The sequence below is a fragment of the Taudactylus pleione genome, unplaced genomic scaffold, assembly GCF_031769625.1.
Source record: "Taudactylus pleione unplaced genomic scaffold, aTauple2 ptg000502l, whole genome shotgun sequence".
NCBI classification, from domain to species: Eukaryota; Metazoa; Chordata; class Amphibia; order Anura; family Myobatrachidae; genus Taudactylus; species Taudactylus pleione.
This window is the reverse complement of record NW_028284904.1, coordinates 3023748-3041522: the sequence shown is the minus strand read 5'-3', so window position 1 is coordinate 3041522 and position 17775 is coordinate 3023748. Positions and strand designations below refer to the sequence as shown.

Genomic DNA, 17775 nt, shown 5'->3' with positions numbered 1-17775 from the left:
CAGATTTGGCTGCTGCCAGCATAGGACAATTTTGTCCAGATCCGGACCAAATAGGACTTCTCCATTAATAGGCAAACCTTCTAACCCCTTTTTGGAATCAGCGTCCGCTTTCCAAGATCGCAACCAGCTGCAGAAGAAATCCTAGAGGTGAGGATACTGATATCCAAGGCCGCTTCATTGATGTAAGTGGCCAAATCCTGGAGATTGCCCACCAACTCGGCCTGTTCAGCCGAACAGTCAGATTCCAAAGACGCCTCCAAACTATCAGCCCAGCGCTCCATAGCTCTGGCTACCCAACACACGGCCATAGCCGGTCTGGACGCCCCTCCCCACAAGGGAATAAATGGACTTTAGGCAGATTTCCACCTTGCGGTCCGTAGCATCCTTCAAAGAGGACATGGAAGGCATGGGCAAAGTGGCACTTCTGACTAGGCGTGTCACATGAGAATCCACCTGTGGAGGGGATTTCCACTTAGAAAAATAATTGTCAGCAAACTGATAAGCCACGACTAAGCGCCTCTGAGGCTGATACCGTTTTCCGGGGTGTTTCCATGCCTCCTCTAAATGGTCTACTAACTGACCAGAAAGAGGAAACACTGTGGCGTCACCCATAATATCCTTGAAAAAGGCATATTTGGACTTGGACACCGGAGGATCATCATCCTCAATAACTAAAGCCGTGCGGACTGCCCGAATAAGGCCAGGAATATAAACCTTTGACTTAGTGTCCGACTCTTTAGTATGGAGAGGTTCCTGGTCAGATAGATCCAGAATCTCCCCATCATCGGACATCACGTCGTCACCCTCATAAGGAGCAGACTCCACAGGCCGCAACACAGACTCCCCTTGTAACACGTCCGACAAATGCTGTACTGAATTTATCAGTGAGTTAACCCACGCAGGTTCCTGTGAAACCTGGGGAGGGGAAATAGGGAGATTGTGGGGTACCATCAGTTGTCTCGGGAAACCCTGCATGGGTGACGACACCATTGACTGCTGGGACAATCCCATCTTGGAAAAAGCAGGTGGCGGAGCTAACTGGCCCACTAAGGTTGTAAGCGCCTTAGCGAAACAAGCCCAGGGAGGTTCCTGTGCCGGAGCCGTGACAGTAATTGGCCACGCCAATAACACTGCCGACATAGCCCCTCCGTGTTAACCTCCCCCTCCGCTATTGGTACCTTGCACTTAGTACACATAAGCTGGAGAGGAAATTCACTCTCAGACATGATGGTAAGTATGTGACCCCTCTCACTGATACTTGTTAGTATAGTGGGAGAAACACCCTGCAATCAAGGGCTTTAGCAGAGTAAGAGCAGGGACAGTAAAATGGCTGACAGTAGAGTGAAAGTACAGGCAGCAGCGCTAGCAGAAGTTGCATACAATGCAGAAGAAATTAATCCCTGCACTATCAGCACTGTTTCTCAACTACACCGAGTCTGGTAGGACACAGCGCTGCATACACTGACCTTAAGCCCAACGGAGGAGAGGTATGCTGGGGGACCCAGACCGCAATGCCACCGATCAATAGCTTCCAGCAGTGTTCACCATACAAAGTTGGCCACCGAGGAGCAGAGAGGAGGCCGGCCTGGGGGAGGAGTGCTGCCACAGGACCAATCGGCAGCGCAGAGAGGGCTGTGTGCAGCGGGGGAGGCGCCGGCTGTATACAGGGAAGGCGCGCTCCCCTGGCATGCAATTAACCCCTGGGACGCCACAGCACTTGCCGCTCAGCTGCGGCCCGCTGTCCCAGGGGGATAGTGGAAGCGCAGGTTAGTACCTGGCTCCACGCTGCAGCCAGTCCCCAGGGAGCCCCCTGCCTGGGGACTTTGGACCATGTTCTCATCAGGGACCCACCGCGGGACCCCTGCTGCTTACCTGTTCCCCTTGAATCCGGCCATGGCCCGTAGCATCTGGGGTCACCGCTAGCCGTGACCCCAGATACTTACCAGCATCCCCGGATCAGTACCGGTGTTCTGGTACCGGCGGGGTGTAGGGGAGACGGCATGGACGTCAGCAGTGACTGTCCATGCTGTACTCCCAGATGTGCAGCCACAGCTGCCTTGAAAAAACTTCAGAGGCTATTCTTAGCCCCCCTCTAAACATGTGCTCCGACTCAGAGCCGGGCACCAACGAAACTGAGATGCCTTGGCTCGGGGGCGGGGTATAGGAGGGGGACACTAGTGCATCCTGGGAGGCTGAAAAGTTAACTCTATGGTGCCTGATATCATCACCTATTCCCTGTGGATACCCTATGGACCCTGATGTAGAAATGCAGCTTTCTGCACCATCTCCCGGCAGCGCCATCATTCCCGGCACTTCCAGGAACGATATGTGCATTGCGTTAGCCTAACAGACTTTAGAGGTCCAGTAGGACCTCTAGCATCTGCCTTCTCAACGGCGGCCATTTTTGGATGGCCGTTTTCACCAGAGCCAATGCGGACGGAGCCGTCCGTATGGAATCTTCAGCCCCCAAGTCACCATGCACTACAAGACTGCCGGGGTGTGCAGGGCTGAGTCAGCCCTTTTTCAACCCCTGCATTCCGGCACACCTCTAGCCGCTCCCCCCCCCCAGTTGCAGCCCTGGCTGCAACGGCATAGCGATCGTACTGGATTAGCATACTATTGCAGTGAGACTGTATGCGTAATCGCTGCGATCCTTACTGAATCAGGCCCTAAGTTTGCACCTTCAAAACAGGAGAATAGCTTCTCCGGGCACACCTGTTTTCACTCTGCTGGACAAACTTGGCAAAGACAGTTGCATGCCAGAAAGGAAAATTTTACTAGAACTGAACAATAGGTATGAATGTAGGTTCATTTTAAAGTGAGATAATGGGTTACAAATACACAACTGAGAACAAATCAAGGGAGAGAAAAACAACAATCCACACATGGATCACTAGATGACAAAATAAGAAGCACAGTATTATTAGCATGTATTTATGCAGTGCCAGCATGTTCCACAGCACTTTACAATTGTACCAGAAGTGCTTTAGTTATATGTACACAAGTCCCACCACTGGGCATCATGGCATGCTAGCAGAACCCCTGACATCTTGTATTGCTGAGCACATCACTTCACTCCCCTACACTGGGATTTGCAGATCCACAAGTTGTGTTTCCTAACACTAGTTGTTTGTGAGATATAGATATCTATCTGGCTGGTAGGGCATTGCTGGTACTTGTAGTCCACCAGCTTGACTGACACTTCTCGTGTGCCCGTGTTAATATCATTCTGTGTGACAGTCGGTCAGCCCCTGCTATTTCTGTGTAGCATTACCATGGCTACACCTACACCCCCCCTCTCACCCGCCCGGGCCCTGGGAGCAGGCTGGGAAGGACGTGCACCCCGCCAGCCCTCTCTCTCCCCCTGTCACAGTGCTGGGTGCGCGCTGACGTCACGTGGTCCACTCGCGCTCTCTCTCTCTCTCCACGCCGCCGCCGGGCCCCACGCACGGAGTGGTGGAGGAGGAGGAGAGAGATGGGCGGAGGGGGGAGGGTCCGTGGTGCGCGCCCTCGCGAGGGGGGCCAGCAGAAAATGGCGAGTCTGTGTAAGAGCCAGCAATGCTGTATCGAGAGGCGCGGCTTTCGCCAGGAACTTGACTCGTGGCGGTACAAGCTCATTCACTGTGTAGGTAAGCCCTTCTCCCCCCCGTACATCCACACCCCCCCCCCCCTCCGCGGCGCCCGACCCGGAACCGGCGCTCACCTCAGCTGCCATGTACCGGCCGCCTCTGCGCGCGGGGGGACCTGACACAGAGAGAGAGATAGAGGGGGTGCGAGGACACTCCGCTGAGGATGGGGGGGAGAGAGGGGCGCGAGGACCCCCTAAGCTGTGCAGCGGGGGGGGGGGGGGGGAGAGAGAGGACCCCCCTCCCCTTTCCCTCCAGTCCGGTTCCCAAACGGCCGCTTCACACACAGAGAGCGCGCGCGCCAGGAGAGAGAGTGTGCGCGCGCGCGCGAGCTCGGTCCCGCGTCAGTCCCCAGGCGGAGGGAGGGAGGAAACCGGTCACGGGTGTCCGTGGAGTGGTGCTAGCTGTTGATGGGCGGCGGAAGTGTGACCGCAGTTTGCAGGAGTTCTCTCCACTCTTCCCCCTCTCCCTCGCACCCGCCCGTTTCTTCTAGTCACGCAACCACCACCCCCCGCGTTAAATGAAGTGTCCTGAGCCCGGCGGTGGGCGTGCCTGTGGATGACTCCCGCCGCTCGGCCCGCGCTGCCAGAGAGGGGGTGGGGGGGGGGCGCGCCTGCTGCCGCTGCTGAAACACCCACCCCTTCAGTGCGCGCCCCCGACACTCCCCCCTCCCTCTAATTACCCCAAATTTAGCCCCCCCCCTCCCCCCCTCGTGAAGTGCAGGAGCTCTCCAGCAGTGTTACCTGTCACCCTGCCCCCTGTGATGCCCTGTATTGGTATAATGCGGTGATGGGTGCCCAGGGTTGGGGGTGAGTGCTGTTATCAGCTTCCCAGGTAATTGCTTCCAGCAGCCAATCTGCATTTACAGCCCCGGGGTCACAGATCAGCCCTAATCTGACTTTTTATATTTTTTTTAAATGTGTGTGTTTGTTTTTGGCTCTATACAATTTGCAGCTCTGACAAATTTTTGGGTGTGTATTTTTTTTTTTTTCTTGCTGTTTGCTTAATTAAAGAAACTCGATGCTCAGTGCCTCTCCCCCCCCCTCCCTTCTCTCTGCAAACACTTTTTGTGTGTGTGTGTGTGTGTGTGTGTGTGTGTTTCTTGAATGGTGGGCAGGGAGGGGGGTGAGGCTCAGGAGAAGGGGGGGGGGTGTGGGGCCTGAGGCCTAGCTCTGCTGCTGGTGGTGCTGCCGCTGCCCTTCCCGGTGGAACCTTCCTCACCCCCATGATTAAGGATCACCGTACTCCCCGAGGATCCGCTCCAATGAGGAATCGGAGAGGGATCTGCTTTTGGTGGCCGCAAAATGCTGGGGGATGGGCAAGGGCTGAGTGAGATCTCCCCTATGACAGTATGTCTCTTTATTTTTATTTATTTCCTCTAAGGCCCTGTTCCCCTCCCCTCTACCCTCTCCTGAATCTATCTGATCAGCAAGATTAAAAGCCTGAAATGATGGGTATTATTCATAGATATTTAATTACACAAAAAAGCCTTCAGTAAAGAAAAGTAAGTTGCTAGGCTTTGTTTTGTTTTTTTTTTAGAGCACCCATACATCTGCAGCCCATCCCACTAATTTGTTTTTTTGTGCTATTGTTATGGTGCAATGGCTTTTTGTGTAATTAATTTCCACCTTGACTAGTGTGTTTTTTTTTTTTTTGGGGGACAGCGTTTCTGTAGCGGATGTCAGTGTAATTCAGTTGCCATGGGCAGGTGCTGTTTCTAGGCGAAAGTTAATTTCATTCAGGGTTGGTCTTGAGGTATCACCCCGCTTTGACATAATAATTTTTTTTTTTTTTTAAGCAAAGCCCATTATGCAAATTGTGCTTTCGTTCAGATGTAATTTCATGCTGTGATCACGTTTCTTTGTCCCCTGCCTGAAACAGTAACTGAGCACATTTTTATTTTAATTTTAAAATCATTTTTAGCAGACTTGAGCTTTTAACATGATTGGTAAAGAGCGAAATAATTCAATTCCTAATACGTTTCTGAACAGGTTGAGGAAATATTTTGATAACTGAAGATTTATTAAAACGTGTTTTTTTTTTGTTTTTTTTTTGTGTGTTTTTTTTTTTTTTGTATCATGACGTTCATTGAGCAGCGTTGTCAGAAAGAGGTTACATTTCCCAGAGATATCTGTAGCGATTGTGTTTCTATTCATAGCCATAGGAATAGCTTAATAATTTGCCAAAAACAAACAACAATGATTTGGGTTAATGTATATCTATTGTGCCCTAAAAGTATTTATATTGTATTTAAAATGTTGCTTTATTTTTCTGTATTATCCTTGAATGTTTTAGTAATCTTTTCATGTCAGTCCTATAGAAGAATTTGAGTTTCTGGCAGCTGGTTTATTCACATAAATGTGTATGTAGAAAATGTTAGTGTATACGATAATGAGCGAATATACAAACACAAAGGTTGTATTGAACAATATTTTTAGCCTTGCTGTAGGTATATTTAAGTAAATTTGAGTATTTGGGCAATTCATGAGTTTATATGTGCTACTGTCCTCCACCCCAGGGGTAGGCAACGTGCAGCACTCCAGCTGCTGTGGAACTACACATGTCAGCATGCACTACCCCAGTTTTGCTGCTTAGGGAATGCTAAAAAAAAGTGGCAGGGCATTTGGGTTGTGTAGTTCCACAGCAACTGGAGTGCTGCACATCACCTACTCCTAATCTAGTAGTTTAAAATTGGTAGATACTGTAAACCTACAAGATAACCCCAAAAGTAAGGTAACCGCTTGCTCTGATTTTCTTTGAATTTGGGAATTCTAATGTAGGGGGGTCCAAAAAAAAATAAAAATATTTCAAAATCATTAATGTGACACTTCACCTGAAGTCCACATCAGACAAAAGACGAAGGAATTAGACATGTTCTAGTAGGGAAAAGTGATTTAGGACTTGAATTTGGATGATCGTCCGATAAAGTGAATTGTTTCCTTTACACTAGTACTGTGCTGCATGTTCATCTATAACTACTTAATGACTTTCACAGCTGAAAAAGTGTCACCTACCTTTTTAGCACAGTTAAAATACTTCTGTTTCGATGTGAACTACAGTAATAACTGAGTGAAATAAAGTCCTTTTTGGAAAATATTTAATAATGTCATTTTACTTTAACAATTTTTTATAAATCTTACTCTTCATCTTATCTCCAACCTTCACAGAGCACTTTCTGCACCAAATAGAAGGTCAGAAGATGCATGCTTTATTGCTAGTTTGACATGTAAGTTAAAGTACACTTTTTAACAAAGGGTTCAAAGTTTAGAATCGCCAACTATTTTATCTTTATGGCCACGACACAGGCCTTAAATTGATTGTTTTTTATGGTACAGCTTTGCATATTGAACTTGGGAATGACTGGTACGTATGTATGCTTTGGGGTGTTAAAAAGTTTTTCTTCAGTTAAAATGTAACCCATTTTATTGCTTTGATACTTTTAACTTCTATTGTTGATAGATCATTTTTGCTTATGTTAAGATTTGCAAGATAAAAAATACACAACACGGAAATATTTTTCAGACTGCAAGCTCTTTCACCTCCAAAATATGTATTCATTGGCACTCCTTCATGTCTGTATTTTCGTACTGATTGTCTATCTCAGTGATGGGCACAGGCGGCCCTTCGAGCCTCCACTTTCAGCTCTATCCTGCCTTATTGTCATATTTGTTTGTAACACTTGTTTAAAAGGCCTGCTAATGTTTTTACAGATATGTGCCTTTTAATGTATTGTTTTTACTTGTTACTGAGAGTAAAGCTGGGTACACACTAGGACGATGGGCCGACCTATTTGACAATTGGTAAGTGTATGCATTAGGGGTGGGCAATAAGCGCCTCCCCCAGCTGTTTTAAAACTACACATCCCAGAATGCCCTGCAACAGTCTTGCTATTTGGCCATGCTAAAATGTTGCAATGTGTGCTGGGATTTGTAGTTCAACAAGCTGGAGGGCAGCTTATTGTCCACCCCTGGTGTACACACTCCACTTGTGCCGATGTGCCGGGCTTGACAGCTTCATTAGGCCCGCCCAGTTGAGCTGTCAATCACCGCTGGGCCCCGCAGCATGTGTACAGGCGCCTGGTAAAACGCCCATACACACCAGAAGTTGACTGATATATCTTTCAGATATATCGTCCATCTGCTGTGCTGCACAGCATTTCGGATATGTCTGTGTACGTCGTCGATCACAGACATATGCGCTGTACACACCCCGGCAAAGCACTATGGATATATCACCCGTTCAAACAAAAGGGCGATATGTCTTTCAGTGTGTATCTAACTTAAGGCTAACGGGCTGCTCTTTTGAAGGTTATAGTGGCCTTTGAAGTGCGTCAGGTTGCCTGTTACTGATTTTAGTGCATTCCAAGAAACGCATGTGCAAAGGTGCGGGCATCACGGTGTTGTGTTTATGCACTATTTGCCTCTGCTTGTTTTTTACGAATGAGTCAAGTTGAAAAGCTGTGAATTGAGCCCCAAGGTAACATAATTATTTTACCATGAGCCAAATTTGGGTTGAAGTCTAATATTCATCAGAGCCACTTGGTCCAGATCATTGTTTCAGCATAAATAACCCCACATGCAGGTTGTAGTTTGTCCTCCAAATGCTTAGCTGCATTAGTGAATCATTTGGAAGTCGGCTTGATATCTTCAGATGTTGAATGATTGGTTTTATGGAAATTCAGTATCATTAGGCTTACATGGCTGTGTGACTCCTGAAATGTAACACGTCCTCCAAGCAGATTCCAGATTAATACAGTTGCTTGGACCTCTTTGTGGTAGATTATAGCACTTTTTGGGAATAATTGGAAAAGCTGAAGCTGTCCAGACAATCAATGCTCAAACTACTCATATTTGCTTTCAGTTTAAATATCCATTTTCAGCACTTGTCATATTTTTTTCCCCCAGATTTTAATTTTCTTACAAAGCTAAAACCCGCACTTAAAGGCCTGTTCATGTCGTATCCTGATATGCATTCTTTTTGTATAATTTGGTATTTAGTTAATTAGTGTTGGGGTTTGAATCACATTTTTTTTTCCTGTGGCTTCATTGATAAAGGGCACATGCAAATTAAATTTGATAAATTACAAGCACCATAACGTAGATGACTTTTTATTGTAATACAGCCACCGCCATATTAGGATGCAGCACGACCGGAGATGATACATCATTCAGTCACTGAAACTTTAGGGAAATTGTGTTGGTAGTATGATTGCTTAAGTGTTCCATGAATTTTTCAGTCTTAACTTTCTAAGTTTCATATAGCTATTAAAATCCGTACAATACATTTTGAGCTGACAGGCTTGAAGTTTATTGGACAAATGCTTGTGACTGAGTGCTTTTATAACCTGTGCTGTGGTGTCATTTTGACCATAGATCTAACCCTCATTTCCATAGAACCATGCCGCATTAATTGCCATCTCTTTTAGTAGTGAAATTGTAAAGTTAGATTTTGTAGCTATAGGGGGACATTCAGTGCAGCAGGAAGTAACACGGTTGCTAACTCAGGGCCTGGTTCAGCAGTGCACGGGAATCTGCGTGTGCGCAGGACCCATTCTGCGAGTGTGCAGAACAGGTCCTGCTCAATCGCACGCAGACGGAGGCATCTGATTGACAGACGGAGGCATTTAAGGAGTGGTGCGGGGATGGCCGGCGTTCCCGGAAACTGGGCCTCTCCGCCCCGTATTCTGGGAGTGGCAAGCCCAAGGTCTGCATTGGTCGACTCAGTGTCCTGGGGTCACAAGCTGGCCAGCCTGAGTAAGCAGAGGCATACTCGCCTGTCCGGCCGCCCGGCGTTTGTCGCGATGGTAATTCCAGCCTGCGACCTCCCGTTGCAGTGCTTGGATCGCAAATGCAGCAGGGGGTGTAATACACCTCCCACTGCATTTGCATTATTGCAAGGATTGCAAAGCTGCCTGCATGCAGCTTTGCAATTGCGATCCTTGCTGAATCAGGCCCTTAGCTCCCATTTATGATGCTGCCGATATCTCATATTTTCCCTCGCATCGCTATAAGGTACGAGGAAAAACTGGTGATGCTGGTAGGCACGATGTGCTGTTTGGAAATGACACATCGTGCCCATCGCTTTGTATTGTATTCCTTACAGAATGTGCTATTTCATGACTATTAGGAAGGGAATTCAGGGCCTGATTCAGAGCCGCTCGTAAGCGGCCACTCGTTCACTCCGAGCGATGTTTGTGCATGCGTATGGGTTGTAATACGCATGCGCGAACCAGTCATTGCGGTCGGAAATTGTGTGCTCGCAAAATAGCGAATGCCTGCTAATTTGAGTGACAGAATGAGGCGTTTGTGGGTGGTAACAGGGGAAGGTGCTTGAAAACGGGGAGTGGCGATCCGAACGCAGGCGTGCCAAAAGGTCAAAACGGGCGTTTTAAGGCTGTGCATAATTAACAAAGCAGCGTCATCGACCACGTCACTTGGTTGTCTTTTAGCCTGAAATGCTCGCATGATTGCGGTAGGAAAATCCAACCACAAGCACTGCGAGCAGTTCATACGCCTTTCGATGTACTCGATTAATCTAATAAATAGCGGAGATGACGTAGGATGCGAGCGGCCAGGGGGCGTTTTAAAAAAAATAGCGTGCGCATGTTTCGTTCGCTCGTTCAGACATAGAGGCGTCAACAGACCGCAAAGAGTGAGCGCTCCATTTAAATATCCGGCCCCTTTTTCTGAACGAGCGAGCGCAAATAGCGTCCGGCTCTGAATCAGGCCCTCAGTTCTGTGCAAGGGAAAACTTGCCATGCTGGTGGATGGGATGTACTGTTTGCGTCAATGTTGTGTAATGTGCTGCCAGGCATCCGTGCGATGCACTCAAAATGGTCCGCTATGGTAGTGTAGATGTCACAAGTTTTCTTTCACACTCTGTGGGGTGCAATACCAGTGGACGTGATGAGCCATTGTGGGACCGACAAATGATGTAGATGCTGAGGACTTGAATACACTAGTGAATGACCATGATAATGACATCTGAAATGTACCCATATTTAAAAAAAAAAAAAAAAAAGCCGCTATTGTTTATTGATACTTTAACTTTTGGCTTTACCATTTATAGTCCAGCTAGATTTCATGGCGGAATATGTTTCCATAGCATGTCTTCAGGTTTTATTGGTGTTACTTATTTTGTTTTTTGTCTGCTTGGCTTATTAACTAAAGGCAGGTGTTCAGTGTTACATTTACCTGCTACAGCGTGTCTTTTACTGTAAAATAGTAATGAGGAACTCAAAACATAAACCCTAAAACACTGGGCGGCCAATCACCCTCTTCAGGGCTGACAATTAGATGCTCTTAACTACAGAGTGTACTCGCCTGCCCGCTCTCCTTTCTTCTTGATGGCGACAGGATCCAGCGGTCTGCAACTGTAATGCTGGGTACACACTGGCAGATATATTGGCCAATTCATTGATTGCCAAATATATCTTGTGTGCATCGGGACAGTGTGTACCAGCGATATGTCTGCGTAGTGTTCACTCTAGCTCCGTCGCGTGCACGCCCAAAACGGGGCGTGGCCATTGAAAAGGGGGAGTGTCTATAAGACGCGTCATCTTTTCGTGACTCTCGGGGGCGTGCCCGGCACTTATGGACACGCCGGGCAGCCCCCAAGCGCTGCTGATAGGGAGAATAGATGCCGGGCTCATGCGCCCAGCGTCTATTCACCGGCGGTGACCGGGTCAACGTACATTTCCCCACCCACGGGACACTGTGACCCGTGGGTGAAGACGTCACCCGCAGGCTGTGAGGGCAGGGCGCTTTTTGCCCTCCAGAAGGACAGTGCAGCGCCCCGCTAAAACTGCCTAGCGGGAACGCTATTTGTGAACAACTTCGTTCACAAACACATTGTGTCGGCTGTGCTGCACAGCTGACCGCCCGTACACTTGCAGCAGAAGCTGCTGGTAGGGAGGGGGGTGCGACAAGCCCCCTGGCCAGCGGGACCCTTAAGGGGGGTATCCACTAGACAATAAAGTTGAACGATAATGATAAAATCGTTTGATAATCGTTCAATAATCGTTTGAACATCGTTTGCAAATCGTGCAGTAATTGTTTCTAACGATGTATGATGCGCACTCCCGCTGGTCGTTTGATCGTCTCCTCCATCGACTGAACATGCAGGTCAATTTCACTTGATTGCTTACAAATCGTTTACACATCGTTTACACATCGTTCACGCTGAACGATCAAACGATGAACCACTATCTGCCCACTATAGCTGAAAGCTCTCCAATCACAGATTGAAACAACAATAGTTTATCGTTAGATCTTTTGCAAATCTTTCAGAGTGGAAGATCAAATTTCAAGGGAAAATCGTTAAGAGGTTGGACAGGGATAAAATCGTCTAGTGGATGCCCCCCATTAGCCAGATGACAAATGATGGTTGTACAGTGTGTATGAACAACCATCATCTGCAGATATATCTTTTAGGTGTGTACCCAGCTTTAGTGAATGAGGATATTTGCATCTGGAGGTGCAGTCTTGTGGACAATGCATTCCACTGTGAAACACAAGCTCTACTTTAGTTGCTGTACATACGAGCTGTTGACATAAATTTATTGGAACAATGTACCAAGAATGTGTTGTGCAGATTGTGGACCACAATAGAGATCAACGTCCTTTGACTTTTAAAAATGATGAGCAAAATATAATGGGGGAAATTCAATTCTACATGATGTCCAACTGCACACATACCAAGCAGTTACCATAGTGCCAACTTCACCAGTTTTCCCTCGCGCCACTATGGTGTGAAAAAGGCATATGATGGTCATTTAATGCACATATGGGGAAGTCTGGGCATAAACAAGGATTCTCTGCACATTTTGTTACTTGCAAGCTTTGCATGAAGCCCATTTCTTTAAGTTTTTTTTTTTTTTTATTTATTTGGGCTTTTCTTTTGTGAAGTCATCAAAGGAAATCACATGTTATGAATTAGCTGTTTATAATTGGCACCTTTGATATGCATCTACCTACGGGAAGGACAAAATGTCAGGAGTGCAATACCCAAACCGAAAACTCTTCCCGGCTCCTAGATGCGACTAATGTGCAAAATGCCTACCAAAAGCTGGGTGCAGCGATGGTTTAGGCACATTGGCTACCTGGCTTGCTGCATTTGTTCATTGTCCTGTAATTCAATTTCTAGCATTCAAAATTAAAACATACAGGGGCATTTATCATAGTTGATTACAGTAATAGGTTACAATATTGTTTTTTTCCCCTGGCTGGCATAATGGACATACAACATGTTTATGGAAATATTTTTCAAAAATTTGTAACACTAACCATTAGCATGTGCACAAGAATAGAGCACATAATGACAATTGCCATTGTTCCATCTGCTGCTCTTTTACCTAATGAGATATATTTATATATTTGTTATCACAAAATATCTAAAAAAAAAAAAAAAGGCAACGACTTTATAGAATGTCAGCCATTGAATCCTTAACAAATTGGGTGAAGTAAACAGTGACTCAGCTGATAAATGTCCGCCATAGTAGTAACATAAATATTTAAAGAGCTGCATCCTAAACTTAAGGTATGAGGATGAATACACCAGTGGTAATCGTTCACCGAGGTTTCTGCCATGCAAATATCTTCCCCGGCAAGGCCTCATCCCATACTTGTTGCTTGGGGTAGATTTATCTTACCTTTATAAAGAGACAAGTGGAGGTGTTACCCATATCAACTAATCATATTCTAGCTTTCATTTTATAGAAGGTTCTAGATAAATGATAGATAGAATCTGATTGGTTATAATGGGTAACACCTCCACTTCCTCTGCTTTAGAGGGTTTGATACCCCCCCTCATTTGTACATCATTTACTTTTAGCAAGTCCCACAATTGCTGTCCATAATTTTTTCCACTGCACTAAAGTACATGAGATACATATCCATTAACGTCGACCACAATCCTTTGTGATTATAGATATTACTGCTACTTTCCTCCTCCCTTGTCCATTTATATACAGTTGTGTCCTCACTTACTGGATGTCCATACGGTGCGAGACGCCAGGAGCACTGAGAATCTCCATGAGGAATAGTGTACCTTATTTTTCTTGCAAAATTTTGCATCTTATTCGCAGAAGCAGCGAAAAGCAACTCTGTGTACTAGAGACGCTAAACTGCGAGTTTAACCGCTCAGGAATTGGTTTTACACGCATGGATGAAGCACAACGGAACTTTGCGTGAGAAGAAGCCGCGGCTGCTCGATTTGGAGCTCTTTTTACATATATTCAGACTATGGCCCTTATTCAATTTGAAGCGAAAAGCCGAGATCGGCGAAAAAGTTTTGCCGATGACATCATTTTGCCAGCCGGAAAAGTTTCGCCGTATTCAATATGAAAGACTCTCCACCTAGGCAGAAAGTCAATGCATTGTAATAGGCGAAAAAGTTTCGCTTATGAATAGCATGTGGAAAAAAGTGCAGAATAGGGGTTTTGGGGTGCAACGTTGCGGGACCCCCTGTGCAGCCTTCAGACAGTGTCTCTCCACCACCCCCCCCCCTCCCTAAGAACACCCCAAAAAAATACTTTCAGTACGGGGGCGAAAAAAAAAAAGTTGGGGGACAAAGTTAAAAACTAGCGAAATAGACTCCAGCGGGGTCCTCAAGTATGCCTCAGGTGTTTTTTTTTTGTTGTTTTTTGTATATTGCAGGTACCCAAAATTTGCAGGGACTAGTTAATTTCTCCAGAAAATAAAACAAAATGCCGTTCCATTTAAAAACACCAAATACCTTCAGCAGGCCAATTCGGGGGTATCCATAGTGATCCCCCAGTGTTCTCCCCAGGCTGTTTTCTGCGGGCGCATCGCCCGGCAGAAATAGCCTACCGCCCGGCACTTTCCCCCGCTGACCCCTGCTGTGGAACGCTGGCCTCTGAAGTGACCGGAGGCTAAGGAAGCCTCCGATCGCTTCATATGCAAGCGTTCCCAGTGTTGACGTGAAGAGCCTGCCCCGTGCGCCTGCTGGATCTAGTTAGATCCAGTCAGAACGAGGGAGTGGGAGGGCGAGCAAGTTAAGGTAAGTTCTGGGCTGGGACCAGGACCAGCCTGGGGGCACTGCATAAGGGACAAGCCTGGGGGCACTGCATAAAGGAAACTATTTAAGCCTGGGGGCACTACATAAGGGACCAGTCTGGGGGTACTACATAGGTGCACTACTTCAGCCTAGGGGCACTGCATAAGGGCAAAGCAAAACTACAGGGGGCAATGCATAAAGGGGAAAACTACAGGGGGCATTGTATAAAGGGGAAAATTACAGGGAGCACTCCATATGGGGATAACCACAGGGGGCACTGCATAATGGGCACTTTTGACTGAGAGCCAGTGGGGGAACAGCCTGAGACCTGTCGGGCTGGAATGGTAAGGGAGATACCCCTTTTTCCGGTGGGCGCATAATTGCGAAGGCCTCCACTCGGCTACTTCTTGATGCCACCTGACTGGAAAAAATTTCTGGGGAGAACACTGTCCCCCGTGTCAGTGCATCTTTTGGGGGGGAGTTGCCAGACTGATTTCCCCATTTTGAAGAGGACTTTCCGCCTGTTCAAGTATCGCCGGGTGCCGTTTTCGCGTACTTTCATATTGAAATGGGGAATCGCGGGGACGCGCGTGAAAAGTTTCCACACCCAAAACACGCGATGTAGGCGAAAAGTAAACCAGGCGAAAAAGTATCGCGGGTGCGAAACATATTAAATACTGGCCTCAGTCGCACTCCGATATACAAATGCCGCACACCCCAATGACCAGTGTACTGTATAACAATGTCATTTTGTTGCTTCTATGGGCTTGATTCAATTCAACGCGAATTGAATAGCACCGGGAAGGAGCTCCTGCAGCTATTCAATTCCGCGTGCTGTTAACCCCGACTAAGGATTTCTTATCGCATCCCTCCTTGGGTGCGAGCAAAAATCCGACCAAAACTACAGGCGCAATGCTGTTTTCTGTCCTTAGCACCACAGAAACAGCATCGCGCCGGGCAGTTTAGTCGGAGAATGATGTTTCTCGTGATTAAACACCATGTTGAAGGCATGAGGGGCGCGAGAACCGGCATTCTCCGACAAAACAGCACGCTGAATTGAATAAGATTAATATTTTGAGTAAAAAACTTGATTGGCGTGATCGAGTCGCACTGGAGCTGGTACGCAGAGAGGGGACTCTTTAGCTCCACAGAAATAGAGAGGACACATCTGTACTACACTACTATATAAGTGCTTCTTCCATATTTGGTGCCTGTATAGAAGGAAATCTGCTGTCATTGGTCTATTGTAGGGGTGAGCGGGTTCGGTTTTACCCGGATCTTTTTATTGGCTATCGCCGAACATGTGTTTTGGATAGCGAATAAAATCGAGCCAAATTTGCGGTAAAGTGGCGATAAGAACCGAGTAAAACCGAACCCGCTCACCCCTAGTCTATTGTGTTTTTTTTAACCTGATATGTCAGTTTTGGTTTGTTTTGACCAGGCCACCAATGATGTAAGACGACACCCTTCTACTAGGCCTAAGTTGTTGAGGAATGATCACACTAGAATCTGAGCTTGGATAAATGGGTTAAGGGATAGTTGCAAAAAATCCAAAACACTATGGGGGGAATCCAGTTGTTCTTATCGCGGCTGTTAGTAATGGGTGCCCGATGGAGCAATTCAGTTGTTGCTTTGATCGGGCGCGAGTGCTGCGGTCGCCCTCATCTCTGCTCGCAGCCTCCTGAGGTGGCAAGCTGAATGCACAAAAAGTCTTTAGACTGGTTTAACCGCGTAGTTCAATTGCTACATCGAGCACCCATTAATTACCGCCGCCCAAAAAAAACAATTGAATCGCCCCCAGGTGGTAAAGCACCACAAGTGCTCACAGATGATAGGTAAAGTCAGGAATGTTTTAATGCATTTTTGTTTTCTCCAACATTTTGTTGCTATCCAGATCCATCCTTTTTATATGTATTTGTCACTTGTGACTCCAGATAAAATTAATTTGAGCAGGTGCAAAACTTGTTCCCCTTAAAACAGACACTGGTGAAAATGTTTTAAAGAACTTTGCAGAACTTAACGTTATCAGAAAACTGTCAAACAGATTTGAGCACAAGTGTTCTGGGGGCTGATTTTTTTTTATTTTTTTTTCGTTTATAAATAAAAGACTAGAAGCAGCTTTAACAAATGCATAAGAACATTTCAGAAATATATTAGCATTGATGGCACTTTAATATAACATTGTGATTATTGTAGAAGCATTTACTAGGTACAAGATGTGCTGCCTGTTTTTTAATGTTTTTTTTTTTTTATCTTGCTCTGTTTTCCTTTTTCTGTTTCCTCATTTCATTTTGGGGCAGCCTCTCCTTTTCTCCTCCTGTTTTTTTTTTTTCCCTTCTGTATGTGGCTTGTGTGACTTTTGGGGCGATTCAATTGTGGCGCGCGCCCCAAGCTGGGCATCTCTATGCAAATAAGCACCCGACGGAGCAATTCAATTGTTTCTCCGTTCGGGCTTCCATTAGCGTTTACCGCGCCCACAAGTATCTGGTATAGCTGCGCATATCGGCTAAACCCATCTAAAGAAGAGGTTGGGGCGCCCAAACAACCGTTTCTTCTCACACCTCAGCAGGCTGCGAGAAGGAATGTGTCGCCGCAGCTTTAGGCATCCGAATGGAGCTACAATTGAATTGCATCCTTCGGGCATCTATTCGCATATACGCCCAGCAGGGGGCGTGGGCCACAATTGAATTGCCCCAAATGTTATGTTAGTGGGTGATTCTCAGGAGAGTCTGCGTTTTCATCATGAGTAAGTATGGGAAATAACAGAAGTGGATGCAAAGGTTTAAGGGGGAATTCAATTGTTTTTATGCAGCGGTCTCCCGTCACTTTAGACAGGGTGATATTCCATTGTTTTGTGCCGGCAGTCGTCCATTACTTTTCGCACATCTCTCATCCAGTGCAGCGGGTTTAGCCGCGTAAAGCAGCTAAACCCATCTAAAGTCCAGGTTAGAGCACCCAAACTACCCTTTGGGCGCCCAAAACTCTGACTTTTCGGCAATTCCTGCTTGTCAGGAGGGGGCAAGCACAAATATGGGTGCCTATTGCATTCGCGTGTGTCAACAGCAACAATTGAATGGCGAGACAGTTGCTGTGGCCTCATAAAAACCATTGAATGACCCCCTTAGTGCATGTT

General features: G+C 46.6%; 1 protein-coding gene across 2 annotated transcripts in view; it reads left to right on the top strand.

The window, feature by feature from the left end:
* The first annotated feature begins 2137 nt into the window (after positions 1-2137).
* LOC148501793 (ligand-dependent corepressor-like) overlaps positions 2138-17775 on the top strand; it is a 60257-nt gene continuing 44619 nt past the window's right edge. The window contains exons 1-2 of one of the 2 annotated variants that reach the window (XM_088449969.1): positions 2138-2158; positions 3486-3625. In XM_088449969.1, the coding sequence (XP_088306095.1) occupies positions 2138-2158; positions 3486-3625 (161 nt within the window). Of the gene's footprint in view, positions 2159-3485; positions 3630-17775 lie in introns of those variants that run through there. The other variant, XM_088449970.1, reaches the window with a different exon arrangement.